The sequence below is a fragment of the Oppia nitens genome, unplaced genomic scaffold (assembly GCF_028296485.1).
Source record: "Oppia nitens isolate AA-2021 unplaced genomic scaffold, nextdenovo-longstitch-racon4-pilon3 scaffold3_pilon_pilon_pilon, whole genome shotgun sequence".
NCBI classification, from domain to species: Eukaryota; Metazoa; Arthropoda; class Arachnida; order Sarcoptiformes; family Oppiidae; genus Oppia; species Oppia nitens.
Genome location: NW_026533221.1, coordinates 6,610,657 through 6,626,854, shown reverse-complemented (window position 1 = coordinate 6,626,854; position 16,198 = coordinate 6,610,657). Strand labels below are relative to the sequence as shown.

Genomic DNA, 16,198 nt, shown 5'->3' with positions numbered 1-16,198 from the left:
TTTATTTTAAATGATGTAGCTATATAACTAAATCTTAAATGAATAATTATATTATTATATTAAAATAATTTATTATAATTAATTAAAATACATTTCTAATTATTTATATGTCTCTATAATAATTCATTAATTAAATATTATTTTAGCATTTATTTGACCAGTTTTTTATATATTAAATATAATAAAAATATATAAATTTTTTATTTCATTTTTAGGCAATTTTATTATTTCATTTAATAAATATAAAAAATAAAGACGAAATGAAATAAAATTTTGTAATTTGAAATTAATACTAACTATTAATACACCTAAGATATTGTTGAAATATTAGTTTGAAATGTCATATATTTATAATTAAATGATTTTTGTTAGTAAAGAGTCTAACAAATTGTTTTTTTGTTAGATGTATCTCATATTACATGAGTCTAAATGTCGTCTATTAGTAGTCATAACATAAACGAGTGGAAGACGAGTAGGCAGTAGTTATGTGTTATGTGTTAACTGTTATCTGTTTTTGTGCTAAAACTTGAAAAAAATTTGACAATCATTACAATGTTATGTTGATTGTCGTGGAAATTATCGCATATTTTTTTGTGAATCAAATGACCAAAAAGATAAAAGTTGTTAAATCAGATATATATTATACAACAAATGACAACAACAATGTATAGTACAGTATAGGCAAAAATGTGTCTATATTTACAATATAAAAATCACATGTAAATCATATGATTATTTTGTTTTTAAAATATTTTTAATCAAAGTATATTTTTCAATACTAATTATAAATATGACAACTATAATAAATAATAACTATAATAATTTTCATTGTGTCAAATAATCTTCGAGATATTCGACTTTAAAGTCAAAAATAAATATTTGTGATATTAAATAATTTTAGTATAAAATTTAGAATTATTTAATTATAAAATTATTTAGTAAAAATTAAATATAATTTCATTATAAATAAAAAAATTAGTTTTATTATATTAAAATATATTATATTATAATAAAACTAATCTAAAAATTATATTTTTAAAAATTTTTAAGTGTAATATACAATATAAAATTTATATAATAAAAGTATTTAAAATTAAATTTAAAAATTCTCTATAATGTAATTAATAAAATAAAATAAAATAAATGCAGAAAGTTTAAAAAATAATATAATGAAAAATAATTAAAAATTTCTTTCGATAACTTTCAATTAATTAAGATTTATAATAACAAACATGACGAAATTACTGAAAATAATAATTCAATGTGTTTGTAAATTTTGATAATTTTTTATAATTTTTTGTATTATATATTTATGCAATTATTTTTTGTGTGTATTTTTTATATTTATAAAATACGACGTTATTATTGCTAACTCTACACAACCATACGTAGACTGCCGGCGATTATGTATAGTACAGTATAGGTAGTGTTGACAAAAAAGAAATATTTCTAAAATAATTGAGGTTTTAGAAAGTTTCTAAAACAAACTGTCTATAGGATCCCAAAATTAATTTTGGTTTTTTCTCAATTTTTGTTATATTGAAAAAGTATATTACAATTAATAATAATTACCAAATACTATTATAAATATTTTAATTAATATTCAAAATAATAAAATAATAAAATTATTAACAAATTTTATAATAACTGAGTGTAATAACATTATTTTATTAAATTTAAATATAAATATAAAGATCCCATTTGTATAATAGTTATGTGTATATTATTTATCAATAATACAGTATTCCAATAACTTTATATGGAGATTCCATAGTATAAYAATAAAGTAAAATTTYTATAGAAATTTATTTCTGAGAAACTTTCTAGAAGTTTTCTTAGGGAAATTTATTAGAAATTTTCTATTTGCCCATCTCTAAGTATAGGCATAAATTATATATATATTTTTAATAGAAATAATTACATAAATTTCTTCAATTACTTATGATTACTRACACATACTACAGTATATTTATACAGTATATAAATATTTTTTATTTTATATAAGATATATAATTGGTATAAAATATCAACAAAATATTTACAAACTATTCTTACAATGGAACATTTTCATCTGRTTCGCCCCTTTTTGACCATGGTATATTATAAATTATAGATAATATATCTAATTTATTATAAATATRAAAACCTAATGTTAGTTAGTAATTTGCAAGCATTTTAWGYAATTAAAATAATTAAAATAAGACAATAATAWAAATAATAWAAATAATGTACTACTATAGGTATAATCACAATTTCAGTTAACAAATTATTAAATCCATCAAATATTTTACAATAGTATATAAATTTTATAGAAAATATATTTATATTCTATAAATATTCCAATAAAATTATATCCCTATTATAGATTAATTATACAAATTATAAAAATATTTATTAAAATTATTTCTAAATATAGCAAGTATTAAAAATATTCATTTTATTTATTAATAACATTTTATTTTTGTAAAAAGTATTATTTATATATATAAAGCAATTTTGTAATTATAATAAGTGACGTATTTTTTTATTTGAATTAAATATAAAATAAGTAATAACTAAAATTTATTGATTTAACTCTGAAAATGGTTATCGATTCAATTTAATAGACGTTTATAATTTTAAATACTTTTTTCTGACATTATGACTATATTATCAATTTTTGTTTACTTTTTTCATTTTCCTAACTATTGTATATACTGTACTATATACCGGTATATACTGTATTTTTGCTTTTATTATATCATCAAATAATTAGTTAACAAAAATTAAATGCCTAAAAAATAATTTTTAGTTCCTAATTCCTAAGTAATAAATTTTATCTATTGCATAAATTAAATTATTGCCAATCAACTAAATAAACATTAAATATAACATAATTAACATTTATTAAATTTTATGAATCAATAAATTGCTTTATTAAATGTTTTCCTTTTTATAACATAAATTGAAAAAATATTCAATAAAATAATTATCTACTATTTTTCTATTTTATTTAACTTATGCAATAAACAGAATATTTTTTATCTGTTCGCATATAATAATGTTTAAAAATACATTAGAAATATAATATTCACTAACATTAGCATATAAAATTTAATAGTATTAATAAAAATTGATAATGTTTATTTATTTAACAAATATTTAACCAATTTTTGTTGACAAGTGGTTAATATATTATAATTAATGCTTTGATATTTAAGTGTTAAAGCACAACAAATACTGTAAATCTAAACATATATATATATAKRTATATATATATATATAATAAAATTTTACGGCACAAACTTACGTCAATTTATATACCAAATCAAAACAAAAATTTTACTATTATAACCAAATATATAACTGTATCACTAACTATATACTAGACTTTTAACACTAACTAATAATGTAATAAAGATTTTTATATTCAATTAACTGACACTTGTATAGAAAACCTAAGCGCTTGATATCAAACAAGTTTTAACCATTAAAAAGTCATACTATAGTTGAGTTGTAGGTCTCAGTGTTAGGCAATGAATATTCTGTACGCAACTGACTTACAGATGAAAGAAAGTAATAAAAAATTATAATTGAATTCAATCTACTTTTATAATTGATTTGTTGTCTGTTTATACATTAAATATAAGTGTGAAGTCTATTGAAAATTGAATTTCTTTGAAATATAAGAAACAAATATTAAAACCAGATATTAATACACTTGTTATTTACTATTGTTTTCAATACAATAATAGCAAAAACGATAGAAAGAAAGAAAGAGAGAGAGAGAGAGAGAGAACTTATATTTATATTATTCCTTTCGGACAAATTTATAAAAAGCATACAAATTATTCTTTATTATCTGTATATCTTATAAGTTATAACCTCTAACTTATAGATCACATTATAAAGTTAAACATCATATTATCACTTCATTTATTTTGCAACAAAAAATTTAAACATTTATGTTTATAAATTTATATTTTCGGTTTCTATATATTGTACCGTATATTAGATATTATTATTAACGCTCTTAGACCTGTAAAATATAGCTATTTTTACCCTTAGCTCCCGATTATTATAGCTCGCGATATTGAATTAATACTAAACCAATCAAAATTTAGAAATAATTTAAATTGTTTAACGGTTTCACAGTCATTAATAAATTTTTAACTCATACTAGCAAAACCCATAAGCATAATCTAATGGTAAAATCAGCTTAAGAAGTTGAGGAATAGATCATATTATCATTTAATGGTAAAATCAGCTTAAGAAGTTGAGGAATAGATCATATTATCATTTAATGGTAAAATCAGCTTAAGAAGTTGAGGAATAGATCATATTATCATTTAATGGTAAAATCAGCTTAAGAAGTTGAGGAATAGATCATATTATCATTTAATGGTAAAATCAGCTTAAGAAGTTGAGGAATAGATCATATTATCATTTAATGGTAAAATCAGCTTAAGAAGTTGAGGAATAGATCATATTATCATTTAATGGTAAAATCAGCTTAAGAAGTTGAGGAATAGATCATATTATCATTTAATGGTAAAATCAGCTTAAGAAGTTGAGGAATAGATCATATTATCATCTAATGGTAAAATCAGCTTGTGATCTAAAATTATACATTTGCTATTAGTATTTCCAGCTATTTTTACCATTAGATGATAATTGGATCTAATTATCATCATCTTCAGCTATTTTTACCATTAGATGATAATTGGATCTAATTATCATCATCTTCAGCTATTTTTGCCATTAGATGATAATTGGATCTAATTATCACCATCTTCAGCTATTTTTACCATTAGATGATAATTGGATCTAATTATCATCATCTTCAGCTATTTTTGCCATTAGATGATAATTGGATCTAATTATCATCATCTTCAGCTATTTTTACCATTAGATGATAATTGGATCTAATTATCATCATCTTCAGCTATTTTTGCCATTAGATGATAATTGGATCTAATTATCATCATCTTCAGCTATTTTTACCATTAGATGATAATTGGATCTAATTATCACCATCTTCAGCTATTTTTCCCCATTTTATAATTTGTGACTAAGTATAAATGAAAAAATTTAAACATATTTTATAATTGCTTATTAAAGACATACATAAAATAAATCTTTATTAACATATGGATAAATTTTTAAAATCAACTATAGTTTAAATTTAATTCGATCAATTCTGATTGGTTGATTTGCTCTGTGCCGACGGCACACTTTAGGATTCAAAGGTATACATCGATTTGTGCCGATGGCACACGTTTGTTGTTAGCGCGTTAATAGCTAAGTTTATAAATTTAATAATTTCACAATTATTGTGAATCACATTTTAATCTTTAATACAAACAATACATGTTTAATATAATTGTTTGATTTTAAAAATTATATTTACTATTCATAATAAAATAATACAATTTACATTTTTAGCTAATTTGCATTAATTGTGTTTCAGTTTAAAACAAATCGACAATAATTATTATTGTATGAAAATATGAAATTCTATATAAAATACAAAAATAATTTTCTATACAAATACTATATCTGTTAATAATTTCTGTTTTCTCTAATTTGCATTTTCTATAATACACTTCTTAATTGTATTAAAAAAGTATTAAATAACATTCAAAACTGCAATTATTGTCTTTAATTTGAAAATTAATTAATACAATCGATTATCATTGAGATTAATAATCATATTATCGATACCAATGACTCAATCAGTGCTAATAATTTAAAGATTTCTAAAAATTATTTGAAATTTCTAATTGCAGTATAAATGAATATAAATGTTTTAGTCTTTACCTGTGTTTAGGTCTACATTTGTTAAGTATTTAATTACTTATTATTAAAGTAATATTAATACAATTTTCCATATTTTTAGTGTTAGTTTGTTAAGCATTTCATAGTTTTATTGATTTTAGGTAATTCTTAAGTAAAGTAAATCATATAACTATTTATGGTATTTATAATATCTTAATTCATTTAAATAAATCATTTGATTTTTTTAAAAAGCGAATATAAATTTTAACAAAAAAAATTAAATTCTAATTATATATTTGTTTTTAAGAATTTAGTAAAAACTTAAATATAAATAAAATTCATAAAATTTCAAGAAATGTTCTAAACATAAATAAAATTTCAATGAAATTCTTAAACATAATAATTTTACAAATTTTTATTATATTAAAAATAATAATTTAAAATGTTTGCATTCAGTTTCACACAATATTTATTTTTATTTCTGGTAATTTATTTTAATAATTATAATTACTGTATTTACCTATCATTTATTTTCAGTTTTAAAATTTATATAGTTGTAGATTAATATATCATTTAATTACACTAATTTTTATACCATTTCTTAAGTATTGTTTGTAATTTATATACTAATATACAGTACAATACTTAACAAAAAGAGTTCTTTAGTATAAATAAAAACAAACTCATAATATTTATCAGTCATATATAGTTAAAATTTCATTTAGTCAACAAAAAAATATTATAGTTAAATAAATACCTTTTAATTGGGTTTTTAAAATGTAATATTTATTTTTTCAATTGATTTAATAAATAAAACTTTATTTTATTAATGGGTCATACAAATGAATTCACATACTTTAATCAATTAATTGAATTAACAAAAATGATTGCAAAATATAAAATATAATTTGTGAGTAAAATTAAAGCTAAAACTCTCGTCTATGATATCTGTCGGGATCAAAGAAAGAGGTGACAACTACTCTGTTTGCAAACTTACGTCCTGTTAGACTCTGTTGTGCTTTTTGACAGTCCTGGATGTTATTGAATTCAATAAATACCTATACATTTATTTAACAAATTTTAGTTTATTATATATTTAACAAAAGATGTCAAACAAATCCAAATGACATACCTTTCCAAGTCCTGGCACTTCGACTCCAGGTATAGGTCTGGGAATCTCCAATGACTTAACAAAACCATATTTAGAACATTCTTCACGAATATCTTCGAGGATATCTTCATATTCTTCATCATCATTAAGCTCTTCGGGTACAACCATATTCATTAGACATAACACTTCAGTAGGATTTTCAGTACCGCCGGTAACAGTGGTTAGTCCCGGCACTTGTATTTGAACGGGTCCCTGAATAGCCGCAGCGCTAGACAAAGCAGCGGCCAGTGGACCACTCTTAGCTCCGACACTAGCTCTTTGAACAATAAGTTTTTTATCGCCCAATTGCATACCATTAAGACCAGCAATTGCCTATAAAAAAGGGAATAAAACGAAAAATTTCTAAAAAAAGAAAAAGTGCTGCAAATGAAACAAAAGAAAACCAAATTAGAAATATTTTGGTCTCTTTTTGTCCAAATCTAGTCTTAAAATAAAAACTAAAATTCAAAAAAACATTTACTCAATCCAAGTATCGAAGAAAACAACTGTCAATTAATAATAAAATTAAATAATAGAGTATTAAAAGTATTATTAATTTAGAGATTAGATATACGTTTAACGAATTGTGTTTTAAAGTATAGTTTAAAATTAAGTGAAGACTCTAATCAATACCTGGTCTGTGATCTGTGTGTCGGCGTATTCACAAAAGGCATATCCTTTACTAAGACCAGTAGCACTATCTTTAACCAAATTAAATGCTCTCAATTGACCGAAACTCATCAATAATTCTAGAAAATTGTCAAATATTTAAATCTTTTTTCAAATACCTATAACTCTCATGATTAACAAACCTTTGACTTGATCTTCATTAAGATAATTAGGAAGACCTCCAATAAATATCTTAAATGGAGAGTCATTTACAACAGTGGATATAACTCCGGGAACAGCTGACTGCGGCTGTTCACTCATTCCTGGCATCGGTTGATAATCATGTGGTCTACGAATTTTTAAAGACTGTCCTTTAAAATTGATGCCATCAAAAGCCATGGCTTGAGTTGTTTCGTCAATTGATCGAAACTAWTAAAAAGTTTTAATATTATAAATTGATTGTTAATAATATAGACTTTTCGAAATTAATGGAAACAATTAGTGAATCATTTAAACCAAAAAAAGTCAATTACTTTAGCACTCATTGCGAACTCTTAAGTAATCGTAAGTAAATAAGAGCTATTGAGTTGAGTGCATATATTATCATATATTATGGTAAGTGTCTAAAGAAATACCTCAAGAAATGCAAAATTTTTATCCAAATTGATCTGACAGGCGAGCACTGGACTGCCCGGTGCCTGACTGAAGGCACAGGCGTGCATCTGAGCGTTGAAGAACTCCATCATCTCCTCTTCACTGCAACCAAATGGTATATTACCTGCAATTCACACAAACTGTTATGACTTTCCAAATATCTATTATTAAATTACAGACCAACATATAGACGTCTTGCTTGTCGTGTAATAGTACTTCCAACTATAGGAACGGGTGCCGTACCGGGAGCTGCAAATAGAGTGGTTGGTATTTGACCGGTTGCTTGCATTGCTTTATATTGTTGAGGTGTGATGTGTTCAAATCCAGCGGGTGGTACGTCCCAGTACTTCGATGGCTTTTTGCGACGACTACGACTACTTCGATTCGGTGAACGCGACCGAAAGCGCTCCCTTGAACGCGATCTCCGCTTTTCTTCGCGGTCTTTCTCGCGTCGAGACGACCGCTCTGAGCGCTCTCGTGATTTCGACCGATGCCTTCGTGACCGATCGCGATCTCTATCCTTATCCTTCTCTTTATCCTTATCTCTGTCTTTTTCTCTATCTTTCTCTCTGTCTTTCTCTCTATCTTTCTCTCTATCTTTCTCTCTATCTTTCTCTCTATCTTTCTCTCTATCTTTATCCCTATCCTTATCTTTATCCTTATCTTTATCCCTATCCTTATCTTTATCCCTATCTTTATCCCGTTCCTTATCCTTAGAYCTGTCCTTATCTTTATCGCGATCCTTATCCCGCTCTCTATCTCTATCCCTGTCTTTATCGCGATCTCTTTCTCTGTCTTTATTCCTGTCTCTGTCCTTATCTCGTGTACGGTCTCTGTCGCGATCTCTGTCTGATTTCACATCATTGGATTCATTGGTCTTCACCTTTACATCCATCGGTTCCATCTTAATGTTAACATCCGATAAATCTATAGACAAAGCAATTTAACAGTTAAATCAATGCACGTGTGGATCAAACAGTCACCACAAACCGGGTTTAATGTCGTAAATGTCCATTTGGTCGTCCATTAGTTGACAGATATATTGATCACAAAGTTATTGGCGACAAAACAGCCGGCAATTCAATGACCAATAGATCGGACAATACAAAGATGGCGACAGACTTTCAACACATGACTGACACGACTGACACTCAACGGTATATAAACACACTATTGATTGCAATCATTGTTTGGATCAAACATTTCTAACATTTACTGCAATGTCTGTGCAATCAATTGACAACACTTTGACAATACTTTGATCCAAACGTTTGATATCTGTTTTTATCACCACTTCTTAACATTTATTAGTGATTTGTTTGATTTTTTTTTCAAAAAACATCTTAATTTTTGCCATTATTTTTGGTATTGATTTAATTAAATAACAAATGATCCAAATTGATGGCCAATACTTCAGTCGATAAGATATCGCTTTTGTTGAATCAGTAGTTGTGATGACCCGTGAAGTGTAATGTCTATCAATTGGTTATAATTACCAATGAGTTGATATCAATATCTGTTTTTGTCTAATAATCGTAATGAATGTCAATCAAAATAAATCCGTTAATAACGTGATTAACTCGTCATCGATGGACGCGACCAATGGTACCGAAGAGCAGCAGTCGAGCAGTCACTCAAATCTTAGTCCAATGTCTGTGACTGACTCTTCTCCCTCTTCTTCATCACATCTCTACTATGTTTCGGACAGCGATGTCCTTAATGTGAGTAATGAATAACAATATGATATCATTTGATATTTATATTGTAATCATTAATCAATAAATCGTTTAATTACTTAACATTAATATTACAACTTTAATGATATTTTTGTTTAAATATATCATTTTATTTATTAATACAGATATAAAACGATTCATTTATTTTTACATTATTTCTAATTTATTTAATTTATTTTCTTTTCAAATGAAACAATAATTATGAATAACAATCATATGTTTGAATACATATACAGTCTTCACAACCCGTAAATCAGGCGCTGAATCGGGAGTCAAGTAATTTCCGACGCGATATAGAGATGCCATACAACGCACCGACCACTTCAATGTCCATAAGCCCGTCATCCAATGCAGTGGCAGCCCTTAATTTAGGTGCTAATCAGGCCACCAATCAGGTCCTCTTCAATTGGCAGGCGAGTAAACCTACTATTAAGGAGAGGATGTCATCAATCTTTAATCGGGAAGTGTTGGCCGACGTGCACTTTATTGTTGGTAAAGGACAACAACAATTACGAACACCGGCTCACAAGTTTGTCTTATCTATTGGAAGTGCTGTATTTGATGCCATGTTTAATGGAGCCATGGCKGCCAAAACTGAAGAGATTGATTTGCCAGATGTAGAACCGGCAGCTTTTCTGGCATTACTTCGCTTCTTATATACAGATGAAGTACAGATTGGACCCGAAACAGTCATGACTACAGTATGAAAAACCATTAATATATATATAATAATAATAAATAATATGTTTTTATAGTTATATACGGCTAAGAAATATGCGGTTCCGGCGCTTGAAAAAGAATGCGTCGATTTTCTTAAATCTAATCTTTCATCAGACAATGCATTTATGCTATTAACTCAGGTATTCATTATATTTACAATTTATATCTTATTATAATTGTATTGAATGTATTTGTATTTGTTTTATCATAAATATGTGATAAATATTTAAATAGGCGCGACTTTTTGATGAAACTCAGTTGGCGGCCATGTGTTTGGAAACAATCGATAAACACACTGTAGAAGCGTTAGCTGCCGAAGGCTTTCTTGACATTGATTTCGACACATTAACTACTGTTCTTGAGAGAGACACTCTCAGAATCCGTGAAGTGGTTTTGTTTAATGCTGTGGTTCGTTGGGCTGAACAGGAGTGTCACCGACAAAATAGTGCTAATAATCCGGACAATCAGCGAAAAACACTATCACGAGCTCTATATTTAATACGATTCCCTTTGATGACAGTCGAGGAATTTGCTGTAGAAGTGGCGCAATCGGGAATTCTTACCGATCGCGAAGTTGTTAGTGATTGTTCAAAATTTGTTTTAAACTCTATTTACTTAGTTTTTAATTTTATTACTGATTTAGGTCTCATTGTTTCTTTACTTTACGGTCAACCCTAAGCCAACAGTCCCTTTTCCAGATGTTCCTCGTTGTTGTATAACAGGTAAAGAACATGTTGTAACCCGATTTCAACGCACAGAAAGTCGTTGGGGTTATAGTGGAACCAGTGATCGGATTCGCTTTCAAGTGGATCGAAGAATTTTTGTCATCGGGTTTGGTCTTTACGGTTCAATACATGGACCTTCTGATTATGACGTGACCATTCAGATTATACATACCGGTTCAGGTAAGGTATTGGCCTCTAATGACACAACATTTAGTTGTGATGGAACTGCAAATACATTTCGAGTGATGTTCAAAACCCCGGTTGAAATTAATCCAAATACCAACTATACGGCCGCCGCAACTCTGAAAGGTTCGGACTCTCATTACGGAACAAATGGCAGTCGAAAAGTGGTGTTTGATTTGACCGGTTCTGTCGGTAAAGTAGTCTTTCAATTTAGTTATGCCGCCGGTTGTAATAATGGTACTTCAGTTGAAGATGGCCAAATACCGGAAATTATATTTTATACATAAATTGTCCATCAATTACCACTAAATATAGATTTGGTTGCAATAAACAAACAACAAATGTTTTAAAGAGTCTTATTATTAATTCCTTAAATTTTATTTATCAAGGATTATAATATACAGTATATATTATATAAATTATAAATACATTTATAATTATATATAATTAATCAAAAATTGCAATTATATTTTTGAAATATACCAGAATAGTCTTTAAAATTATATTAATTGTGATATTATTACTTTATAAACATAATTTAAATTTGTTTTAAAAATAATTTATTAAATGATTATTTTAGATTAATTGTAAATTTATAAATAATTATATTATATATTACATTACTTTAAAAAGCATTAAAAATGTGAATAAAACACACTAAATTTTAATTTGTGTTTTTAATTATTTTTAATTTATTAAACAATTAAAATAGTGCTAATTAAATAAATGGGACTACAAAAGAGTAAACTCAAAGATTAACTATTTGTCATATGATGTATATTATGTTTAATTATATTAATTACATTTGATTTTATTAATAATCTCACGGAAACGTTATAAGTAAAGTATATTTATTATGTAATTTAAGGATTTTATTTAAAATCATTTCATTTATGGTACATGTTTTGGTAACATTTGATTAGTGTCTATATTGATAACAGTATCAATGAACCGATAAATATGAATATTAAAATAAATTTAAAGTTATCTAAATTTTTGTCAGTTTAAAGATTTAAACGATAATTATTTCTTATTTAATATAAGAGAACAATAAAAATATATTATTAGTAAAAATTTTTACTAAATATTTTGTTTTATTTAATATTATATAAAAGTTGCATAACTAAAATATTGCTAAATTCTATTAATATTGAAGGTTAACTAGTTTTTATATACATTATGAATAATTTTAGACATTTTTCTAAATTTGCTTTACTAGTAAAGGCAATGTTTTCATTCAATATATTTATTAATTCAAGGACTTATAGTTATATAATAAATACAAAATTTATTTATTTTTTTTGATTACTAAGTATTAATATTAAATGAACAATATATCTGGTTTTAATTTTAATCATGTTTTAAAAATTAGGGACCGTCTAATAATTAGATATATTAATATCAGTATGTAAATGTAAACAAGGATAATTTAGTTTAAATTATTTTATATTATAAAAATTATAATAAGMTTACAATAATTAATAGAAAGTTGTCTTATTTTATATTATTTAATAAAAGGAAAAAATTATTCTACTGTGTAATACACAGTGTGTATAACAATTTAAATATTAGACTATGATTTATTACATTATTAATATTTTTTACTTATAAAATTCATAGTTTTAAATAATTTTTGTTTATCACAAAATTAATTTTGTTAAACAAATAAATTAATTATAATTAGTGAGTGGAAAATTAATACAAGAATATAATTATACTTATTGACAAATGATAAACTTGTTTCTATAAATTTATAGATTGGATATACAGTATCAATATATTGTCAGTGTTTATCAATTGAATACGATTTTCATAAACATTTAAACAATAAATTGGAAAACTATTGAAAATAACACTAATGTTTAACCAATGAACTCATAATTAATAGTATGATATTCGCAGATATTTTTATCTAACTTTTTTAATATTAATTTTTAATAACTAATAATTAATAGGTAAGTCTGATTTTTAAAATAAATTATTGATTATATTTCTATTAAATTGACTCTAAATTAAACTGATATTACATTCTGATTCATCATTAGAGTATTACAATGGTTACAAATATCTTATAATTTAAAATTTACAAATGAAAACTAAAATTTCTATATTATTTAAAAAATTTATTTGCATTTTTATCAACACTTTTTACTATGTGATGAGTCATTTATATTTATTAATAACTTTTAAATAAAATTAATTAGCATACATTAATACTATAGTATGATTTGATTGATAAAATGTACTGTACATATTTTTGACCAATTACAATACAATTTGAAACTTTTAACGTTAATGATAATTCAACATTTATATATTTTGATAATAATCAACTATTAATATAGTATAGTGTACTACAATTACAATATAGAAATAGTAATAGTAATAGTAATAGAAATTGACTAATTAGTAAAAATAAAATTGAAAAAATTTTTAAAAACTAAAAATTAATAATAATCTAAAGTCTAAAAACTTAAATATAGAAATGTTGTCATTTTTAGTCACATGATAGACATAATAAGGAATTAAATGTACTAAAAATTAATATATTATGAGAAAAATTGAATGAACATTGAATTTAGTTTGACTTCAAAGTTCATTTGAAATTAGTATATAAGACAGTGTTTTGTTTGATTTTTTTCATATCGTCTTTAATTTTTGAGTTCGCACTTCATTTTATATTTTACTCGTCTCTTAAATTATATTTTATTAATATTTTTAATTCAATACAAATTTTATTTGAAATTTTGCGAATAATGGCCAGTAATTCAAGTGTGCTTAAGATGGAAGCCTTAAATAAGTTGTCATCTCTTCCTCTCATCAAATCGGCTATTGGTATAGCAAGTGATGGATATTCACGTTTTAAGGCATATAATGGTCTGATTTCTGCCACACTTTCCAAAGCGGAACAATCATTGCTTTTCGTGGCCACGACTGCTAAACCAATGATCGACAAGTTTGAAAAACCGAGTAATTATGATATAAATTATAATTAAATAATTATATTAATGTATTAAATGTATTTCAGTTACATTTGCCGATAACATTGCCTGTCAAGGAATCGATAAGTTAGAAGAGAAATTGCCGGCAATTAAGAAATCGCCCGAAGAGGTAAATATTTACAACTATTTATATTTGTAACTAATTATATAAAATATTTAAAAAAAATTTCAGATTAAAGACGACACCAAACGTATATTCTCGGGCATTGAGAGTCCAATTGTGAACCGCATTGAAGGGATGAGAAAGTATAGCACCGATACGTTCAATGAAATGAAAGATTACAGTTATAACAAAGTTAATGGTGTTCTCCACTCGTCTTACATCCAAGTCTTCCGCAATTCTATCGATACGGCTATTGAATTGACACACAATGCAGTTGACCACTACTTTCCTCCCGCCGATAACGAACCAAAAGTTGAAACAATTGAAGATCAGACACTTGGAGTCCGAATGTCAAACTTATCCGAAAAAATCCGTCGCCGAGTCTATAACCAGTTAACTAACAAATGGGTCCCAACTGTTTCCAATACAGTCAATACATTGAGAAGCAATTGGTCCAATTGGACTCATCATAATAATGATAAAATACAATAGTTTAAAAAAGTTCATGTATTTTCATTCAAATCTTATTTAAACATTATTTTTTATTATTGCCAATTGATTTTAGGTTTTTTAAATTTCTAATCTGTAATACTTCTCTAATCTTTATAAATGAATAAAGTTTTACTAAATTTTAATAAATTTCAATACTAAATGAAAATAATGCAACAATTTAAACTAAATTTAATTGATAGTACATGATTTGTACTTGTATAACTATAATTTGTAATATTGATAAAACAAATTATAGTTATACATAGTTATAGTACATGATTTGTAATTAAATTTAGTTTAAATTGTTGCATTATTTTTATATATTTATTACCGTATTAATTATTGATAATTTAACTTGAGTTATACAAAACTAATGAATTTTATTTACATTAGAAAAAATTCAGATTAAATTTTATTCAAAAATAAATTAACCAAAAATAAATTTAAATAATATTACAATAATATTGAGAAAAATAAGCGGAACTGAAAAAAGATTTAAAAAGTTTTGAATGAGTGGACAGTTATTTTGATTAAGTGGTTATACCTCTCATAACAGTACGAATCGAGTGAATCATATTAAGCAGTTGTGACTTAACATTGCCTTCCGATTGATGACCATATGTTTGTTGAGCCATATTTAGTGACTTCCGTCCCCAACCAACTGTCCAAACATAACAAATTAATCAATCAATTAGACTATCAATAAGTTTAAACAAATAGTAATTACTTTTGGAGAGAAAGCGGTCTTCATTGAGGACAACGATTGCATTTACTATAAGAAGTCCGGTCTCTAAGAGACTATAGATTGACAAAACCATTTTGATTGATCTAAAACATTACAAATTCAATGAAAATAATATTAAGACTAATACAAGTCACCAAATCTGATCCAATGATGTCATACAATGTGATAAAGTGGTCACAAATGTGTGGTTTGTTTTTCAGACACAATTCAAAAGTGTTTACATTTGAATCACTCATTCAATACATTCAATGCATTGACTAATAAACTTCAATGTTGTTTGTTTGTGAGATACACTAGTGTTGTATTAATCAATAAATACATT

The 16,198-nt window shown here is 25.4% G+C and overlaps 4 protein-coding genes across 4 annotated transcripts; 2 read left to right on the top strand and 2 right to left on the bottom strand.

Annotated features, from left to right (window-relative positions):
* Positions 1-6,592: 6,592 nt before the first annotated feature.
* Positions 6,593-9,322, bottom strand: LOC128957391 (splicing factor U2AF 50 kDa subunit-like). The gene is made up of 7 exons (XM_054303136.1): positions 9,161-9,322; positions 8,351-9,097; positions 8,152-8,294; positions 7,720-7,945; positions 7,541-7,656; positions 6,890-7,240; positions 6,593-6,815 (listed from the first exon to the last, which is right to left on the bottom strand). Exons 1-7 carry the CDS (start codon positions 9,195-9,197, stop codon positions 6,684-6,686), a joined length of 1,752 nt encoding a protein of 583 aa, XP_054159111.1. The 5' UTR covers positions 9,198-9,322; the 3' UTR covers positions 6,593-6,683.
* A 63-nt stretch (positions 9,323-9,385) lies between these two features.
* Positions 9,386-11,904, top strand: LOC128957392 (BTB/POZ domain-containing protein 2-like). Its single transcript, XM_054303137.1, has 5 exons — positions 9,386-9,891; positions 10,143-10,607; positions 10,662-10,766; positions 10,861-11,202; positions 11,270-11,904. The coding sequence occupies exons 1-5, from the start codon at positions 9,709-9,711 to the stop codon at positions 11,819-11,821; spliced, it is 1,647 nt and encodes a 548-aa protein (XP_054159112.1). The 5' UTR covers positions 9,386-9,708; the 3' UTR covers positions 11,822-11,904.
* Positions 11,905-14,180: 2,276 nt separating this feature from the next.
* Positions 14,181-15,272, top strand: LOC128957558 (lipid storage droplets surface-binding protein 2-like). The gene is made up of 3 exons (XM_054303346.1): positions 14,181-14,504; positions 14,563-14,645; positions 14,709-15,272. Exons 1-3 carry the CDS (start codon positions 14,291-14,293, stop codon positions 15,129-15,131), a joined length of 720 nt encoding a protein of 239 aa, XP_054159321.1. The 5' UTR covers positions 14,181-14,290; the 3' UTR covers positions 15,132-15,272.
* Positions 15,273-15,518: 246 nt separating this feature from the next.
* On the bottom strand, positions 15,519-16,155 carry LOC128957304 (immediate early response 3-interacting protein 1-like). Its single transcript, XM_054303041.1, has 4 exons — positions 16,036-16,155; positions 15,859-15,959; positions 15,676-15,792; positions 15,519-15,614 (listed from the first exon to the last, which is right to left on the bottom strand). The coding sequence occupies exons 1-4, from the start codon at positions 16,110-16,112 to the stop codon at positions 15,559-15,561; spliced, it is 351 nt and encodes a 116-aa protein (XP_054159016.1). The 5' UTR covers positions 16,113-16,155; the 3' UTR covers positions 15,519-15,558.
* Between the last annotated feature and the right edge of the window lie 43 nt (positions 16,156-16,198).